This window comes from Bicyclus anynana, chromosome 4, assembly GCF_947172395.1.
Source record: "Bicyclus anynana chromosome 4, ilBicAnyn1.1, whole genome shotgun sequence".
In the NCBI taxonomy this organism is placed as follows: domain Eukaryota; kingdom Metazoa; phylum Arthropoda; class Insecta; order Lepidoptera; family Nymphalidae; genus Bicyclus; species Bicyclus anynana.
In genome coordinates this window covers 10,809,152-10,830,094 of record NC_069086.1, presented here as the reverse complement: position 1 = coordinate 10,830,094, position 20,943 = coordinate 10,809,152, and the positions used below count along the sequence as shown (strand labels likewise).

General features: G+C 36.8%; 2 protein-coding genes across 5 annotated transcripts in view; one reads left to right on the top strand and one right to left on the bottom strand.

The window, feature by feature from the left end:
• The window catches only part of LOC112043347 (uncharacterized), a 97,444-nt gene that overhangs the window by 52,661 nt on the left and 23,840 nt on the right, over nt 1-20,943 (bottom strand). For 2 of the 4 annotated variants that reach the window (XM_024078722.2, XM_024078725.2), the window contains exon 2: nt 4,992-5,553. The exons of the other annotated variants lie outside the window; for them this stretch is intronic. In XM_024078722.2, coding sequence (XP_023934490.2) covers nt 4,992-5,305 — 314 coding nt within the window. In that variant the 5' untranslated portion in view covers nt 5,306-5,553. The remainder of the gene's footprint in view (nt 1-4,991; nt 5,554-20,943) is intronic. 4 annotated transcript variants of the gene reach the window in all.
• Nucleotides 13,286-17,647, top strand: LOC128198059 (uncharacterized). The gene is made up of 2 exons (XM_052881263.1): nt 13,286-14,207; nt 17,565-17,647. The coding sequence occupies exons 1-2, from the start codon at nt 13,375-13,377 to the stop codon at nt 17,575-17,577; spliced, it is 846 nt and encodes a 281-aa protein (XP_052737223.1). The 5' UTR covers nt 13,286-13,374; the 3' UTR covers nt 17,578-17,647.

Here is a 20,943-nt window from a genome sequence, read left to right as displayed (position 1 = left end):
CAATATTTTGATCATGAATAAATAAAACTGTAAACTCTTTAAAGTCACTCAAAAGTATGTTCAACTAATTATGTACTGACTCTATCTAGGTAGGTATGTACCATAATTCTGCAGTACATAAATTATATAAGTCAGCTTAAAATATATTGTAGAAAGTTTTGTACAATAATTATGGTATTTGGTAAATTGTCGATATAAAGTATAATAAAATAAATAAGTTAGTACTTTATGTTTGATCGGATATCAGATTTCAAAATATATCGAATCTTGGTTTTGAAATTTTCAAATTGATTTAATTCATCATCACCATCATCATCATTATCATCATCCATCAACAACAACAACAACAACATCAACAACATCATCATCATAATCATCATCATCGTCAACATCATCATCATCATTAAGTACTAACAGCCTATTTTAGGCAGTCCACTTTCAGGGTCAGGCCTCCGTCATTATACTCAACACACCACTAACTAGTATACCTAAATTACTTGATTGAAATATTTGTTAGAAGAATCAGCTCAACTCAGCTAAACCCGACCCAGAACCAGACCCAGAACCCGGGACGACCTCATAATCAAAGCCACATAGGTACTTATCATACTAAACTAATTAATTAAGTTATTTAATTACTTACGTACTATAAATTCAAATATCTGGTAAGTACCTACCTAAAAAAATTATAATCCGAATGTTAAAGCAAATCTGCATTGCCTGATAACGAGCTTGTTTCACGTCGGGGGATAACGGTGAAACTGTATTGGTTTTCAAAGAAATATTTAAAGCCGCAGGCAGTGCTTCTGATGTCATGTTTCAAACGAATTACGGTACTTCGTTTTAACACTGAAACACTTTATTTAACTAAAATTTGTTACTTTAAATTTTTTTAGATTTTTTTTAAATATAATCTCAGATCAACTACAGTACCAGCTGATATCTCAGTGCAATTTAATATCAGCAAGGATTTCAAAAATGGATTAGAAATATTATTAGGATAAGTTAGCGTGAGTTTCTTATTATACTTCATATTTTATTGACTGCAATCATAAGTGAATAAAACTGGTTAATCATTTCACAATTACAGTTTCATAATTTCCTACTGTATGATAAAATAATCATTCACTCAGAAAAGAACATTTAAAAAAAACATCGTTCTTTTCGACATAACCTGCCTACTAAACAAAATATGATGACACTCTTTGTATATAGTACAAAGAGTTTAAAAGCAAGAGGTCATGACTAAGCGTAAAGCTTTTGGTTGTGATTCAGTACTGTTGACCTAAGTACTTCGCAATCACCACTAATTTGTTACATTCCTTACCTTTCTATCGCCTGCGGTGTCATACATTTCACACATAACGAATCATAATATAGAGATCCCCAATGGTAAAAAATAGTTACATAGTTCAATTTAGGCCTAGTTTGAACTACTTTAGTATTTTAGTCGAGTACGAACAATTTTTGGATTTACCGCCCAAAAATTGTTCCTACTCGACTAAAATACTAAAGTACTGTACGGCCTATTAGTACGAGTGTCTGACAGTTGCTAATGTTGTTAAAATTTGAATATACAGAGTTCAGAGAATATATAGTTGGTTCAGAGCAACCCCACAACAGCTATACTACAACGTTTGTGCCGCACTAACTATTGTTCCAAATGGCTAGTTATAACAATACGTATTTATTTTGTTGGTGGGCACTTACTTGGTGGGAAATTACGAATTGTTAAATATGTATAACTTTCAATAAGAGCCCTCCTACAACTTTGGTGTCATGTTAGCTAATGCTCCAAATGGTTAGTTCTAACTATTCGTGGCATATTTTTGATTGGTCAGCACTTTCAAAAAGGGTCCAAAAGGAACTCGGTGCAAGTATCCGGTTCGCACATTATTATGATAGCTACTTTTAACACGCCGCCATATCGAAAGGAAGTAGAGACTACAGATAATATCACCGATGACTTCACGCCCTTATGATTGATTAGCACTTGTGGTTAATGTTATAACTGTCAACAAAATTTATCATTGACAGTTCAGTCGTTTTGATAACACAATATAATCGTTTAAAATAATAGGTTGTGTATGTATTGGTACTTATTACTTTTAAGAAATACGGTTATTGAAAGACGACAATCTTCAGGGATTTTTTTTTGTAAAAAATTGATAGGCGTTATCATTGAAAAGGAAACACTAATAGATTAGTCATTTCACTTTCCAGCTGTGCCATACACAAATATTAGGAGTGCTTATTTATTCAAACTGCTGAATATTCTGTCAACATTTACCTGTTTACATTTACTCGTATCATATCTCAGAAACAAGTAATGTGATATTACAATTGGAATTATTTTACCCTTCTAAATTGTACCTACATATTATGCTAAACACTCATAATAATATTCCCATCTCAAAGTTTAGATTAGATAGGCTTCCATTTGTAGATTATTATAGTTTAATCAACTAAACAATATCATCATTATTAGTCTTTTATAACAAACCACTAATGTGCGACCAACGAGATAATGAAGAGAAATAGACAAAAGTCAACCAAGTACGGCTTTACCGGAAATATCCCATCTCTGTCATTGGGACAGTTTTTGGACGTTTGGAAAATTTGAAATATTGCATGATTTTTAAATTAAGTTTCATAAGAATACCTTGAATTTTATTATTAGGTAATATCGATATATTTCGGACCCTTATTCTATTTACTACACAAACTTAATATTGTTTATATTATATTTTGATACTAGCGGATGTATTAGCGGAATTCAGTTTTTCACAAATCCCGCGGGAAACATGGGTATTTCCGGGATAAAAAGTCTATATTGTGTTAATCCAGAGTAAAAATCTATTTCCATTCCAAATTTCAGCCATATCAGTAGCAGCGGCGTTAAAGAGTAACAAACATTCATACAAACATCCAAACGTACTCGAACATCCATCAAACATCCATACGAACTTTCGCCTTTACAATATTAGTAAGATGAGTCAACTACCCCTATTAGCGACATCACCTTCGTCCCGCGGTGTAAACTCGCGCCGCGAATGTAGAGCGCTCTTTAGACTGCTCACTAATGTGCACACTCCTTTACAATACACACACTCGTGCGTAATTAGCGACATCACCTCCGTCCCGCGGTGTAAACAAGTCACCATGATGTCATGTCCATGTTGTTGACCCAACCGCAATGTGTGCTGACATTCAGTTTCGAATACATGCGAGCATGTACAACGAGATGGTGACAGATTATAATAACTACACTTGTATACTATCGGAGCATACCCGACTTAGTCCGCGATCAAATTTAAGTACATGTTTAATGTTTTTTTACGCGCCCCGCGGTTTCCCGTTCCCGTACGAACACGGGGATACAATATAGCCAATGACACTCACAAATAACCTGGTTTCTTGTGGATTACTCCCAACAATACCACAAACTTTATCTCTTTATAGCATTAGTAAACTTTATAATCATCCGATCTTACATGAATGCTCCACTTATGGGAATCTATAAGTTATCATTCTATCAAATTGTAACCTACCACTGTAGCAATTACAAAAAATCATAAATCCATCGGTTAGTTAATGTAAAGGTTAAACAACAACAATGACATGTTATATGTAAAATGTGCTTTATTTTAACCGTCCGCATCCAAAGTCATTAGAGGGATAATTAAAATATTTATATCTGATTCAACTGCAATTTTGTGAGTAATAACACTAATAATGTCACATCAAGTTTAATATAAATTGTAGCAATTTAAATTGATGACGCGCTTACGTTAAAGTTAAAGCTCACTGCGGATGTAGGGCACAAGTATTTAATATAATAATAAATAAATATAATAAATCGAGTCGTCTGTAGGGAAGACCGGGGATGGTTGACTATAGGGGTAGGTTGACAAAATCATGCCTATACACTTTATTGTTATTCATTGTCAGATTATTGCTTTTTTAAAGCTTATCTGACATTTCATTTCTGACAATTTATTTTTAAAGCTTAATAGTTTACCTATCAGATGTTTTGATTTTTATAGTAATATATACTATCACTAAAAGATATAAGAGTAAGCTTGGTCAACCATCCCCGGTCTCCCCTTTTTCTTGGTAAGTTTGTACAGACGACTCGATTTATTATATTAAGAAAAGTAAAACAGGTTGATATTGTTATTTTTAGACGTGCTAATATATAGAGACGAGTCAGCGAGAAATGACTCAAAATGCATTATCATGTAGTAATAATATCAATGTCATTGTCATTTAATGTTGATAGTAAACAAAACTCAAACATAAGTGCATGTACTGAAATGCTAGGTTATGAAAAAAATACAGATATTAGGGGGCGGTTTCACAATATGATAAATGTCGGTTAGTCTAACCGTAAGTTACGGCACTTTCTTACATTATGTCATACGACAAAGACAACATTTGTCGTCTTCTTAATATACAATTGCGAAAGGTCAACATGAAATCTCGAAAACCGTTTGACGTACAAGGGTGAAAATTGTCAGGGATGTAGTTTATAGTCAGTAGGTGTCAGCTAAGAACGGATATTGCGATAGGGCCGGATTAAGAAGGTCTAAGGGCGGACAAAGTCACGGGCATCCAGTATGACAAAGTGACTCAGATTTCCTTATAGTCTACGATCCGTATTAGAAACGACCTTTACTCGAGTTTAGTATGTTGTAAAAAAATATATTGCGACTAGGTTGCCTGAATATTTTCTGGCCAATCAGTAATGATAGTTTGACCAGGAGTTTTTGAGGAAACCTACTCGCAACATATTTTTAACATCCTAATTTTGATATAAAAACACTTTTCATCCATTAAACAGATGGGCGAATGTCGTTTCTAATTCGGATCTCCTACTATTACTTTATGTAATAAATAACAAAATTTGTCTACTTTTGTATAAGCTATCAGACAGTTAACAAATGGTCGTGAAACCGGCCCTGGATAATATTATGATTATGAAAACTTACCTAGCCAGGGCGCTTTTCAATTTGACTACACCATTGCTCTTACTGCTAGTAGGCGGGGTAACATCACACTGAACGGCTTCAGCCTGCTTGAAACTAGTCGCCTGGACCTCACACATCAGCGGCTCCATCCTGCACGGTATAGACGTCCTCTTCGGCGGAGTTGTACGGGGATAGGTGTGATGTTTTGAAGAACTGGCCGATTGCTCGCTGCATTTAGTCTTAGGGAAAGCCCGTGCGCACAGAACCGTTGCTGCATTCTTCAAATGCGTGCGAAATCTGTTATTACTCTGGGTGCTCAATATGGCACCCTCCATTTTTAAGGCATAAAATGTTTTAACCTCAATCAATGTATATTCGACTCCATTGTTCTGAATTGCACTACACTTTTTCTAGCAATAATCACCGTTTCATGGTTGTAAAATGTGTCTTCCTCACGAAATATTAAATACTGTTTCTCGTATAATGTTATTAACAGTTATGCACACAATGTCAAACATTTTCATTTTCCTTTAATATATTGTATCCTCAATAATGATGTAATTGGTACACACAGGTGAATAGCCTGCAATAGGTTGTATATAATCATTGTCGTGCTATGTACGCTATATAGTACTTGCTATTTTAAAATCGATTGGTTTAATAAAATAAAGATTAGGAGCAGTGCTTGTTAAATATTAGATACGGTCTACTTAGCGGATCGCTCGCACGACTGCATTGCAGTAATAGTTTGGCTCGATTACTTCTGCGACGTCAGATGTTAAATATTTCATTTTAATACACTAATCCAGAGGTTCCCAAACTTTTTTTTCGCATAGACCACTTTTTAATTGAACTGGTTTCGGTGGACCCCCTGCTTTTACTATGTTACGTTACTATCCAAAATTCGACAAAAAACGTGATTAGATTCAGCTATGGAAAATTTCGTTGCAGCTGATTCAACAGTCACCACGAATTAACAGTTAAAAAAAAATTGTGAGAATTGATTAAGTGTGCTTTGAGGGGATGACAAAAAAGTAAAATTGTCCAGGGAAAAACTTATTCCAGTCAACTTTAATTTTTGATATCTACTCACAGCACAAGGTAGCAATCAATTTACAAATATTTTTATTTAGAAAACTCCCCATTCGATATGAAACCAGATAAATTTTCGTGGACCCCCGCTTATGACTCGTGAACCCCATTTTTATGTCACATCAACGTAGACCCCCGCCGAGTCTTCCGTAGACCTCTGAGGGTCCACATGGACCACTTTGGGAATCGATGCACTAATCCAACAAGTTCGCAAAACACGTTCATGAAAACATTGATGTAAAAAGTGTATACATGATGATTTAGGGTTCCGTCACTCAAAAGGAAAAAACGAATCCCTTGTAGGATCACTTTGTGGTCCGTCTGTCTGTCTGTCCAAGCACCTTAACACCCTCACGTGATGGTATCAACTTGAAATTAAAGGCATACCTTCTCTACAATCCCATAAAGATGTGAAAATGTCAACTTCTGATTTAACCTAAATAAAGATACAGCCGTTTATATGGAACTCAACGGAATCAATATTTCTGTTGACCTATAACTATATTTGGCAAGTAATACCATCTACTACACCAAGTTATAGGTAAAATTTTAAAATTATACATTTGTAATTAAAACATAAAAAATAGAGTCTTTATTTACAGTACATAATCAAGTAGCTACAAATTTGTACGGAACTATCAGTGGATACACCTGACTTGCACATGTCTGGTTTTTGTAAATTACACATGTAGGTGGAATATCTACAAGAGTTATTTTCAAGTAAACAAACGTCTTAAATCGAAGTGTATCAAAGAATGGCATTTAAACACATTGAAGCGAGACAGGTTTTGTATAATTAATTTTTCATATAGGTTTGCGGAAGGCTTTGGAGGGCGCGGGCGGCTGCGGTCAGCTGAGGAGCGGGGGGCGCGAGCGGGGGGAAGGCGCAGTGTAGGCGCGCTGACATCACCGTTGAAGCCAGCCGCTCTTACATCACCGGCGGCGACTCGACTGCCTCCCACCATGGCATGCGGACTTGCCCCTTCTACCAGCTACTTAGGATGGTGTTGCCAGGTACAATGTGACAAATTGACAATCAATATAACCTAAGAGGGTATCATATTGTTTAGAATGACAATTTAATCTATTTAAAATAATTATAGGTTGGCAAACATTGATGTAGATTTACCTATGCAAACAATATTTTAATAATAATTACTTAGTATTCCATCAACAGCGTATCTATATTAAAAAAGCCGGCCAAGTGCGTGTTGGGCCACGCATAGAGTAGGGGTTAAATTAGCACTTTAATCGCCTATGTAATGCACAAAAATTCCTTATAGTATATATAAATTATAATAGTAGTAATAGCTCTTAAAGGTTCATATTATACTAACGGATTCCTAAATCGAAAATATTGAAAGAAGACCTCTCATATCTTTTAAACACCTATCCAACGATACCCCACACTATGAGATCAACAAATAAAAAAAAAATTATCCCCACTTTACATGTTGGTTTATTTTACTACTTTGTTCACATTTTCAATGTACATATTCATGTCAGTTTGCAGCTTTCTGGTAGTAATAGTCTCTACGCTAACCGCGGACGGACGGACGGACGGTCCGTTAAGAACGGATTTGGCGAAGGTCGGATTACGGTCTAAGGGCAGACGAAGTCACTGGCGTCCGCTAGTATAGGATTAACTGGCAACGCTTCGTGACTGAAACGAAGCGAAAGGAACGAGTACTAAGTTCATTAAACGCACAACAAGACCTTCGCTCTTCTTTACTCATACTAGACGCTTGCGAGATAATAGCATTTACTTCATCAACTATTTGTATGAGTCAAAATTGAGGGCCGCATTGTCATTGTCCGACTTATAAATTGTGTTAATTATTTTTTAATTACAATGGGGATGATGACTAAATTTGTATACTTACTGATTACAAGTTAGCCCTTGACTACAATCTCACCTGATGGTAAGTGATGATGCAGTCTAAGATGGAAGCGGGCTAACTTGTTAGGAGGAGGATGAAAATCCACAACCCTTTCGGTTTCTACACGGCATCGTACCGGTACGCTAAATCGCTTGGCGGTACGTCTTTGCCGGTAGGGTGGTAACTAGCCACGGCCGAAGCCTCCCACCAGCCAGACCTGAACAAATTAAAAAATCTCAATCTGCCCAGCCGGGGATCGAACCCAGGACCTCCGTTTTGTAAATCCACCGCGCATACCACTGCGAACAAAAATTACTAATATCTTTGTCATTTGTGTTGCGTTTATGTTTATAGTTCAAATGTTGAAAAATGTCACGTTTAATGTAAGGAAGCTAAAAATTTATGAATTTTCATCTAATTAGGATAAAATAAGGTAATAGATTTTGAAAGACATACAAGTGCGTCCACTGATCCGCATCGAACGGATCGCATTGAACTGATTTTATCTACCGTAATATAAAAAATCCGTTTGATGCGATGCGTCCGATACGTACGTTGCGGATCTGTGGACCTACCATAAATGTCATGCTTGCCAAATAACGCTTATTTTGTAAATGAAATAAATAATTACATTACTTACTTAAGTGTTTTTTTTTCAATATGATAATAAAAACACGTGCACAATATGAAGAACGATTATTCCAAGAACGTTAATAACTCGAAACAACGTTAATTAGCATACTGCTTGGTTGGATATCATCATCTTAGAGGCGGTTTAGTACCTACTTTGATTAATGTTTTTTTTTTACAATAATAACAAAACGGTTATTATAATACACCTAGAGTTTTATCGGATAAAATATGGATAAAATAATATGAATTCTCTGAATATGAATTTCTTGCATAAAATAGGTATGAATAACAGAATATTTATTAAGAACTTTCAGTAATTTAATTTAGTGTGCAGACTAATTGATTATGAAACACGGGTAAAACTCACGTGATATAAGGTCAGAGTATGCCCGACTAGTTTCGAACCCATACGGGGCCCTTAGTCATGAGCTGGTACTTGCAACGCGGCAACGATCCAAACTCCGACCTTATATCACGTGAGTTTTACCCGTGTTTCATAATCAATTAATATGAATAACACTCACGATACTTTCAATTCTAAAATAAGCACAGAATACATAATATTAAGAGGTACAAGACTTAACTCCAGTTTTATTCAGTTAAACTATTTATAACTCAAGAACGGCTGGACAGATTTGGTTGAAAATTGGACAGGTAGATTAAAACCAGTAGGGCTATACGATACTTATTGTAGGGAAGGTATAGGGTGGTAGCAGGAAATAAGTCATAGCGAAGCTCTAATGTCACCAAAATAAATATTATCCCTAGAACTACATCTATACTAAAATTATAAAGAGGAATGATTTGATTGTTTGTTTGTATACGTAATGAATAGGCTCCGAAACTACTGAACCGATTTAAAAAATTCTTTTACTGTTAGGAAGCTACACTATCCCCTAGTGCCCAATTTTTTTTGAAATATAATATATTTAAAAAAAAATGGGGTAGGGGTAGAGATTGGGTTGGATACGGGTAGGATAGGGGTAGACTAGGTGTAGACTAGGAATAGGGTTGGGTAGCGTAGGTGTAGGCAACGATTTAAGGCGAAGCTTGACCGGGTCCGCTAGTAAGTCATAAAAGGCTATAAGTTTATTCAAACGAAAAAGCCTAATATAAAAATTTTAATAAAAAAAATACAACCGACTTCAAAACCTAAAAACGTACCCACTAAACTAAAAAGTGAAAAATAACATCATAATATGTTCTACCTGCTGATCAGTATGAAGGCGGTGCTAAGCCGGTGATGTATTAATTCAAGCCACATGGCTTATCTTATAGATTTAGACTTTGCAGACAGTGTTGTTTCATGTGGTCCTGTCAGAAATGGCTTAAGTTAAGACAACACCGGCTAAGCACCGCCTTCATACTGATCAGCAGGTAGAACATATTATGATGTTATTTTTCACTTTTTAGTTTAGTGGGTACGTTTTTAGGTTTTGAAGTCGGTTGTATTTTTTTTATTAAAATTTTTATTATTTTTCCATTTTTAGTGTAAAATTTCATCTCAAACGAATACATCAGACCCCTAATGACAGTCACAACCCATCTTGGTACAAAATTCTCAGCAATACAAATTAATCAAGCCCAAGTACAAGGTAGCTACCGTAAACCGTTAAGGGGTTCCCTTAATTGACCTTGGTCTTCATCATCAGACCCCTAATAACAGACACAACTCATCTAGGCAGAAAGTTCTCAGCAATACGAATTAATCAAGGCCAAACACAAGGTAGATACTGTAAGCTGTTAAGGAGTTCCCTTAATTGTCCTTGGTCTTCATCACCAAACCCCTAAATGGCAGTCACAACATATATATGCGGAAAGTTCTCAGTAATACAAATTAATCAAGCCCAAACACAAGGTAACTGCTGTAAATCGCCGAGGAGTTCCCTCGTCTGTTTTATGGCTCCATCATCAGATCGATTTTAAACCTTCATGAAATTGTAGTGCTTAAAAGTTCTAAATGGAAAAGTATATGAACACACTAGACACCCATATAATTTTCGAAAGTTCCCCTCAATTTCTCCAGGATTCCATCATCAGATCTTCACATGATGGCAATGGGACCAAATGGGGACTATACCGTTTCAAACAAAAAAAAATTTTTGAAATCGGTCCAGGCGTCTTTGAGTAATCGGTGTACATACATAAAAAAAAAAAAAAAATACCGACCGAATTGAGAACCTCCTCCTTTTTGAACTCGGTTAAAAATAATTGCATGTGGTGAAACAATACAGACACACGAGTAGACACGTAAGTGCAGCACAACAATTTACCAACGCCCACGGAGAGCTCGCGACATCTCCGCATCATTGTCGCCGCATATCGTTCGGCTACAGTTAATAAAGCTTATTATAGAACCTGTCATGAGCTTATTTATATGGCAAGAGATATACAATTAAAGGTGGATTAAGAAATCGTCGGTTTTAATCCATTGCTCAAGATCATATCAGAGGTAAAGCCATTATGAACTACTGTAATAGGTGAGTAATTAATTAATCAATACATACTATACAGTATACATATCTATACTTAATATTACAAAGCTGAAGAGTTTGTTTGTTTGCTTGAACATGTTAATCTCTTTGTTACTTTTTAACGCCGCTACCTCTGAAGCGATTTGGCTGAAGTTTGGCATGGAAATAGATTTTACTAAAACTGACGATTTTGATGATATAAATGTTTGTTACTCTTTCACGCCTCGACTACTGAATCGAATAGCTAAAATTTGTTATTGAGATATATTATTGCCTGGATTAACACATAGTCTACTTTTTATCCCGGAAAAAATCCATGGTTCCTGAGGGATTTGTGAAAAACTAAATTCCACGCGGACGAAGTCACTGGCGTCCGCTAGTTATACATATAAATAAAATTGAAGTGTCTGTCTATGGTTTCAAAATAACTGTGTTTTTCTAAAAAAGAATAAAAAAGAAGAAGAAGAGAAGGTAATAGAACAACATATAGCCTACTTTTTATCCCGGAAAAATACATGGCTCCCGCGGGATTTGAGAAAAACTGAATTTAACTTGGTCGAAGTCGCGAGCGTCTGCTAGTACTCCATATTTCAGATGTGGAGTCCAATCACGGTCCCCAGGGGCGTTAATACCCATAGCACACAAACCCCATCGGCCAGAACGATCACACTTATAAAATAATCCTAACTGTTACGATCAACTAAATTGCCTTGAGTATTTACGATAATAGAACATTATAAATAATAATTTTCTGCATTCAGTAAATAGTACACGTAATATAATAACTCAGTAATTGTAGGAAACAAGCGATACCATGGCATTAGCAGTTATTTAACAGGCAATAAGCGTACACAAGCGAAACCAGTATCACGAGATCAAGGCAACACAGCCCACAATACATTTGTAATTATGATCGCCAGTTACTCGATTTCATGTTAGTTGACTAGTAATTGTTCTAATTGCTTTCTGTTAAATACGACCGCGGCTACACATGACCGTTTCATTGTATACGTCAAAGATTATTTTATACTGTAGATATGTTACGTGCCTACAAAATTACCGCAAAAGGATCCGAATTCAATGTATTCAATGTATTTACTTACATTAGGTATATATTCATGTATTGTTTTTACACTTCCTAAACAAACAACTCGACATTGTAAATAATATTTAGGTATTATGTGTTTAAATAACTTTCGTTGTTTAATAAGCGACTAAATGAAATTAAGACAATTATGCACATTTATCCGCCTCAGTTTTGAAGCACTAGTGCGCTGTCTCTAATATAACATATCATTGGTATACGTACGAGCAGTGGCGTGTACAATACCTTTAACTAGGGAAGGCGTTATACGTACAAATTGTACAATTTCTTCTCCAATAGCTACTGCTGTAATAATGAGTCGTCAGGGTAGGCAGTGCATTAATGCATCTATGATATGCAATGCCTGCCGCTGTGTACGAGACACGAATACATAATTTTGTAAATGTGAATTATAAGTATAATATGACAGTGTGTAAATAAAACACAATAGTTAAAGGAGTTATCGCTAAAATCACTAAACATTACGTCTACTTCTGTAATTGTGTATCATTCTTGACTCTAGGTAAGTGCACTATGCAGAACGCTAAATAGCATTAAAAAGACCTTTGCTTTTTGTTAGAAAATTATCATATAGGTGCGATCATGAAAGCGCTGTATTTTGAATGACTTTAATGATGTAAACCAAATAACAAAGATTGAACAGAAACATACGTCATATGCTATAATGAAGACATTCATACATAAAGTGACTTTATGCTTTAACTACGTGGTACCTACTCGTACCTACAATAAAAAAATATATTACAAGTAACTTAGATGTAATCGCAAAGTTGTTAAGTGATGAACATATTATGTACCTACTCACATAATATAATATGATAATAATATGTATAACCGTATTGCATTTATCTACTTGAATGAAATCTTTACGTACTTATCTACACTGAGACTAATCTGTTTGTGGTGTTATAGGGGTCTACTTGATGAACCGATTTTGAAAACTCTTTTACCACTAGAAAGCCACATTATTTATGAGTGTCATTGACTATATTTTATCTCAGTATTCTTATTGGAACGGGAACTATGCGGGTGTAAGCGTAGGACGTCGGTTAGTAATAAAGAAATCATATTTTTGTAGTATATAATGAGTGTCAATTCATTGTGTCATCAGTAATAAACTAGCTACCGAGCAAGACTGTCTTTCACTCGCACCTTACCGATATACCAACTGGCGACGAGTCGTGTACATACCCGCGTTTAAAAAAAAAAAAAAAAAAAAAATGAGTTCTTATCTCGGAAACTTAGCCTCTTTTGACTATAAAATTAATGAGTGGGAAGTGTTTCACAGTAGATTAACACAGTTTATAAAGTTAAATAAAATCTCTGATGATAGTCAAAGTGCAGTGTTATTGACACATCTCTCGGATGACTCATATCGGTTAATTCGAAATTTGGTGCACCCAAAGAAGCTCGAAGTATGTAGTTATACTGAGCTGGTAGAAGTGCTAAACCAGCATTTTACGCCAAAAAGGTCGACCTTCGCAGACAGGGCAAAATTCTACGAAGCAAGCAGATCGGACGGTGAGAGTATCGAAGAATGGGCGGCGCGGCTAAGAGGGTTGGCCGTATATTGTGACTTCGGTGCAGAGCTGGACACGCTCCTGCGCGACCGTTTCGTTCTGGGCTTCCGAGCAGGGCCGGAGCGTGATAAACTCTTCGAATGCGATTCGAAAACCTTGACATTCGGACAAGCCTTGGAAGTGGCACAGAAGACGGCTTGTGCGCGACAGGCGCGCGTCGTCGTGAAAGAGGAGCCAGTATTTCGCGTCGGTGAGCAGCGGAAGGCTGGCCACGGCCAGGCTCAGGCCAAGCCGAGTCGATCGGAGGATAGATCGAGTGTAATGCAGCGCTGTAGTGTGTGCGGGTTGCGATCCCATAGTGCCGATAAGTGCAGGTTCCGTAACCTGAAGTGCAGATCCTGTGGGGGAGGGCATTTAGTTAAAATGTGCAAAAATAAATCTAATGTGCATAACATCGGTGCACAATCGGAAGGGTGTTCCCAAGACCCTCTTGCAGGGAGGGATTGCAGGGAGTGTGACCTTTTTAACATGAGGTACGTAGACTATAAGCCCATATTATTAACGGTAAACGTGAACAATACTCAGTTACATATGGAATTAGACTCTGGTTCGGGTGTATCTGTGTTATCAGAGAATTTTTATTTAAAATATTTTAAGAATTATAAACTACATAATGGTGATCTGCGAATGTGCGTATATACTGGTCATAAAATTACACCTTTAGGATATTTTATTAGTGAAATTACGTATAATAATAAAACAAATAAAATTAAATTTTATATTATTAAAAACGGGGGCCCCCCGTTACTAGGTCGTGATTTTATGGCTAAGTTTGGAATTTCTTTTGTATCGTCTAATAATAATAATTTAATTTGTAAAAATAGGCCTACTGAAGATGTGCAGCGGTTGTTAAGTCAATACCCAGAGATTTGGAAGGATGATTTAGGATGTTTTAATAAATTTGAAGTTGAATTGCACTTAAAAGATGATGCGAAACCGAAGTTTTTTAAGCCACGATCCGTTCCTTTCGCATTGAGAGACCAAGTTAACGCGGAACTCGATAGATTAGTTAAATTAGGAATTCTCAAGCCTGTTAACCACTCAGAGTATGCCACCCCGATAGTTCCAGTGCTAAAAGAAAACGGGAAATTAAGAATTGCGGGAGATTATTCGTGTACATTAAATAAAGACCTAAAGATAGATAAATACCCCTTACCTAGGATCGAGGAGGTTTTTTCTAGACTAGGAGGGGGAGAGTGTTATTCGAAAATTGACCTAAGTAATGCTTATAATCAATTTAAATTATCGGAGTCATCTCAAAACCTTACGACTATTAATTCTGAAAAAGGGATGTTCGCTTATACCCGACTGGTTTACGGGCTAGCTAATGCCCCAGCAATATTCCAGAGAGCGATGGAAACATTATTAGCAGGGCTGGATGGAGTTAGCGTCTGGCTAGATGATGTTTGTATAACTGGACCAACAAGGGAAATTCATATGTCTAGACTTCATTCGGTTTTAAGTAGATTGCAAGACGCAGGTTTACGTTTGCAAAAAGACAAATGCGTTTTTTTCAAAAATAGTGTGACGTACTTAGGGTACGTGATAGATAAGACAGGGTTAAAAACATGTCCTACGAAAGTCGAAGCGATACTTAAAGCGCCCGCGCCCGCGAACGTGCTCGGGGTCAAGCGTTTTTTGGGAGTCGTTAATTATTATAGGAAATTCATTCCGGGTGCGTCGGCGTTGCTAAGTCCACTGCATGAGTTATTACGCTCAGGCGCACAGTGGCATTGGAGCGAGCGGCAGCAAGCGGCATTCGAGAGCGTTAAGCGCGAGCTAGCTAGCGAGCGCGTCTTAGCGCATTTCGACCCCGCCGCCCCCCTCTTCCTCACCGTGGATGCGGGGCCGTGTGGCTTGGGAGCAGTACTCGCTCACAGAGACGCCGAAGGCCGCGAGCGTCCTATTGCATTTGCGTCCCGTTCCTTAACGCAGAGCGAAAAGAATTATAGCCAAATACAGAAAGAGGCGACGGCTATAATTTTTGGTGTGAAATATTTTCATCAATATTTATATGGACGTCAGGAACCGTTTATACTGAAGACGGATCATAGGCCGTTACTATCTATTTTTGGTAAAAACAAAGGCATTTCTGTCACTGCAGCCTTACGTTTACAAAGATACGCAGTAATATTATCCGCTTATAATTATACAGTACAGTATATAGATGGCAAGAATAACCAAATCGCAGATTTCTTTTCTCGCTCACCCATATCGGTAACATTAGATAATGAACGAGAGGACGGTTACGCTAAATATTTCTTATTCTTCGAGTCGAACGCGGAACCGGTATTGTTCAGTGATATTAGACACGCGACCGCGGAGGACAAGGTACTGAAAACAGTAATGAAATACATGAGTAAAGGTTGGCCTAGGAAAATAAGGTGTAAATCAATATTGCCGTATTTCCTATGTAAAGGAGATCTAGAAGTGGTGGATGGCTGTTTATTACGGGGTCATAGAATAGTAATTCCGGTCGCCTACAGAGAAAGTATGTTAAAAGAACTACATTCATCTCATTTCGGCATAACAAAAACTAAAAATATGGCTCGCGGAAAAATGTGGTGGCCTCAGATCGACTCGCAAATCGAACGGATGGTGAACTCGTGTCAGACGTGCGCAGGCCTGCGCAGTGCGCCGCCGCGCGCGCCGCCGGCGCCGTGGCCTCGCCCGCCGGGGCCATGGCATCGAATCCACCTAGATTATTTTTCAATCGGCCAGTCAATTTATTTAATTGTCGTGGATGCATATTCTAAATGGTTAGAATGCATTTATATGGACCGGGGCACATCTACCGGTGCGCTTATTTTTAAGTTAAAAGAAATGTTCTCTAAATTTGGCGTTCCCGCTGTGTTAATCTCGGATAATGACGTTAAGATAAGTTCGGCGGAATTTCATAACTTTTGTAGAATGAACGGAATACAATACCTTACGTCACCGATCTATCATCCAGCTAGCAATGGACAGGCAGAGAACTCTGTAAAAACATGTAAAAAAATGATAAAATGCATTCTATCTGAAGGTAAATGCCAAAAACATGTCAATGAGAAACTCCTTAGTTTTCTTTTTAACTATAGAAATAGTGTACATTGCGCAACAGGGGCCACACCGGCTATGCTGATGATAGGTCGGAATTTAAGATCTAGATTGGATTTAATTTTACCGCCTAAGCAATTTGATAAACAAGACAAGCCAACATTAAATCAAAGTCGTAATTTTATTGTAGGTGAAACTGTTTGGGCTAAATGGTATATTGCGAAAAAAGGTATCTGGTGCGTGGGCGTAGTTAAAAAAATTATTGGATCGCGAATGTTACAAATTTACTTTGAAGATTATAAGACAAATTGTAACAGGCATATTGACCAGGTCAGAAAATATATTGGAAGTGATGTAAACTTAGATGATTGTCTAGAAACGCCTCATAGTTCAGTTTCGCCATTTTCACCGCATCCGTCAGTCCCCGCGCCGTCGCTTACTGAGCCACCGGCTTCTGGACCGGCATCTCCGCCCCCTCCTGACATTGCTGTGGTGGAGGAGAGGGACTTGCAGGTTCAGACAGGCAGTAGTCCTTCTGCCGCTGAAAATGAAGGACAAGACCTTACGGACCAAAGAGAAACGGTTGGCGAAAAAGGGGCGGAGCCTGGGGAAGACGGTGAAAACAAGTTGTACGTACCAGGTTCCGATTTAGTTAATGAGCCAATTAGTTCTGACAGTTCTAATCCCGATGTCTGGCGATCTACTCGTAGAAGAGTTAGAAAACGTATAGATTATAGGCAGTATTTTAAGTAAGTAAACACAATAAAATACCCGTTATGTATATATTGTTCCAGGTTTCCAAACTAGTGTTGGAGGGATGTAGTATATAATGAGTGTCAATTCATTGTGTCATCAGTAATAAACTAGCTACCGAGCAAGACTGTCTTTCACTCGCACCTTACCGATATACCAGTAGCGTAGGTATAGGCAATGATTTAAGGCGAAGCTTGACCGGGTCCTCTAGTAAGTCATAAAAGGCTATAAGTTTATTCAAACGAAAGAGCCTAATAAAATAATTGCATGTGGTGAAACAATATAGACACACGAGTAGACACGTAAGTGCAGCACAACAATTTATCAACGCCCACGGAGAGCTCGCGACATCTCCGCATCATTGTCGCCACATATCGTTCGGCTACAGTTAATAAAGCTTATTATAGAACCTGTCATGAGCTTATTTATATGGTAAGAGATATACAATTAAATGTGGATTAAGAAATCGTCGGTTTTAATCCATTCATCAAGATCATATCAGAGGTAAAGCCATTATGAACTATTTTAGGTGTAATTAATTAATCAATACATACTATACATATCTATACTTAATATTACAAAGCTGAAGAGTTTGTTTGTTTGCTTCAACATGTTAATCTCTTTGTTACTCTTTAACGCCGCTACCTCTGAAGCGATTTGGCTGAAATTTGGTATGGAAATAGATTTTACTCTGGATTAACACATAGGCTACTTTTTATGCCGAAAAATCCATGGTTTCCCGAGATTTGCGAAAACTGATGATTTTGATGATATGAATGATTGTTACTCTTTCACGCCTCGACTACTGAACCGAATTGGCTAAAATTTGTTATTGAGATATATTATTGCCTGGATTAACATATAGCCTACTTTTTATCTCGGAAAAATACATGGCTCCCGCGGGATTTGTGAAAACTGAATTTCACGTGGACGAAGTCGCGAGCGTCCACTAGTACTACCTATTTCAGATATGGAATCCAATCACGGTCCCCGGGGGCATTAATAGCCATAGCACACAAACCCCATCGGCCAGAGCGATCACAATGATAAAATAATCCCAACTGTTACGATCAAATAAATTGCCCTGAGTATTTATGATAATAGAACATTATAAATAATAATTTTCTGCATTCAGTAAATAGCACACGTAATATAATAACTCAGTAATTGTAGGAAACAAGCGATACCATGGCATTAGCAGTTATTTAACAGGCAATAAGCGTACACAAGCGAAACCAGTATCACGAGATCAAGGCAACACAGCCCACAATACATTTGTAATTATGATCGCCAGTTACTCGATTTCATGTTAGTTGACTAGTAATTGTTCTAATTGCTTTCTGTTAAATACGACCGCGGCTACACATGACCGTTTCATTGTATACGTCAAAGATTATTTTATACTGTAGATATGTTACGTGCCTACAAAATTACCGCAAAAGGATCCGAATTCAATGTATTCAATGTATTTACTTACATTAGGTATATATTCATGTATTGTTTTTACACTTCCTAAACAAACAACTCGACATTGTAAATAATATTTAGGTATTATGTGTTTAAATAACTTTCGTTGTTTAATAAGCGACTAAATGAAATTAAGACAATTATGCACATTTATCCGCCTCAGTTTTGAAGCACTAGTGCGCTGTCTCTAATATAACATATCATTGGTATACGTACGAGCAGTGGCGTGTACAATACCTTTAACTAGGGAAGGCGTTATACGTACAAATTGTACAATTTCTTCTCCAATAGCTACTGCTGTAATAATGAGTCGTCAGGGTAGGCAGTGCATTAATGCATCTATGATATGCAATGCCTGCCGCTGTGTACGAGACACGAATACATAATTTTGTAAATGTGAATTATAAGTATAATATGACAGTGTGTAAATAAAACACAATAGTTAAAGGAGTTATCGCTAAAATCACTAAACATTACGTCTACTTCTGTAATTGTGTATCATTCTTGACTCTAGGTAAGTGCACTATGCAGAACGCTAAATAGCATTAAAATGACCTTTGCTTTTTGTTAGAAAATTATCATATAGGTGCGATCATGAAAGCGCTGTATTTTGAATGACTTTAATGATGTAAACCAAATAACAAAGATTGAACAGAAACATACGTCATATGCTATAATGAAGACATTCATACATAAAGTGACTTTATGCTTTAACTACGTGGTACCTACTCGTACCTACAATAAAAAAATATATTACAAGTAACTTAGATGTAATCGCAAAGTTGTTAAGTGATGAACATATTATGTACCTACTCACATAATATAATATGATAATAATATGTATAACCGTATTGCATTTATCTACTTGAATGAAATCTTTACGTACTTATCTACACTGAGACTAATCTGTTTGTGGTGTTATAGGGGTCTACTTGATGAACCGATTTTGAAAACTCTTTTACCACTAGAAAGCCACATTATTTATGAGTGTCATTGACTATATTTTATCTCAGTATTCTTATTGGAACGGGAACTATGCGGGTGTAAGCGTAGGACGTCGGTTAGTAATAAAGAAATCATATTTTTGTTTGTTTGTAAACTACATTGCTTACTGCTTTGAAACTACATGATTATTTTTTTTTTACTAATGGAAAGCTAGGTTATAAGCAAGTAACATAGAATCAAATTTTACCTCTTTATAATATTAGTTTAAGTCAACTTTCTGACAATGAAATCTGAAGTAGGGATCGATAAGCCATAATCTGGTTACTTTTTTTTTAAATTAAATGATACCCTACTGTGTCCCACATTTCCCACGACAATGATATTAAAATTGGTTTATCAATCACTGCGGGACGGATGCGTTGCGGAGTCGTTGGCCGACGACCTCAGTGGGCGTGGGCCGTGGGGTACCAGATTCATCACTAACCATACACTTAATAAGATCTCTACGTGTAACACAACAACAGAAAAAAAAACATCTCACTCAAAAAAGATGATCTCGTATGTTCTAGAAACTGAACGGAAATAAAACGCAATTGAGTGATTTGTCAATAGTATATATAGCCCAGGATCCGTGGAACAAATTTACAATTGATTACTATCAAGGTAACTTTCCGTGAGTAGATTCGTCGATGAGACGTTCAATTTTTTTATTTACGAAATTTCTTGATTCTGGTAACTAACTGGGCTACCATGTAATGAAAACTGACGAAAGACGAAGACGCGGGCTTCCTACGTACATATATTTTTTTCTATGACATAGTATAGAACTATAGAATATCGATAAGTAAAGATAAAACTTTTATTCTGATATGATTTCTCAGAATTTTATCTAGATCATGATCCCATCTCGCTATTTGTTAAAGGTCATGAACGAGGATATGGTAATCACAGTCGTGAGTTCACGTACTTACATAACAAAGGTATTGATGTTTGGATGATTAACAATAA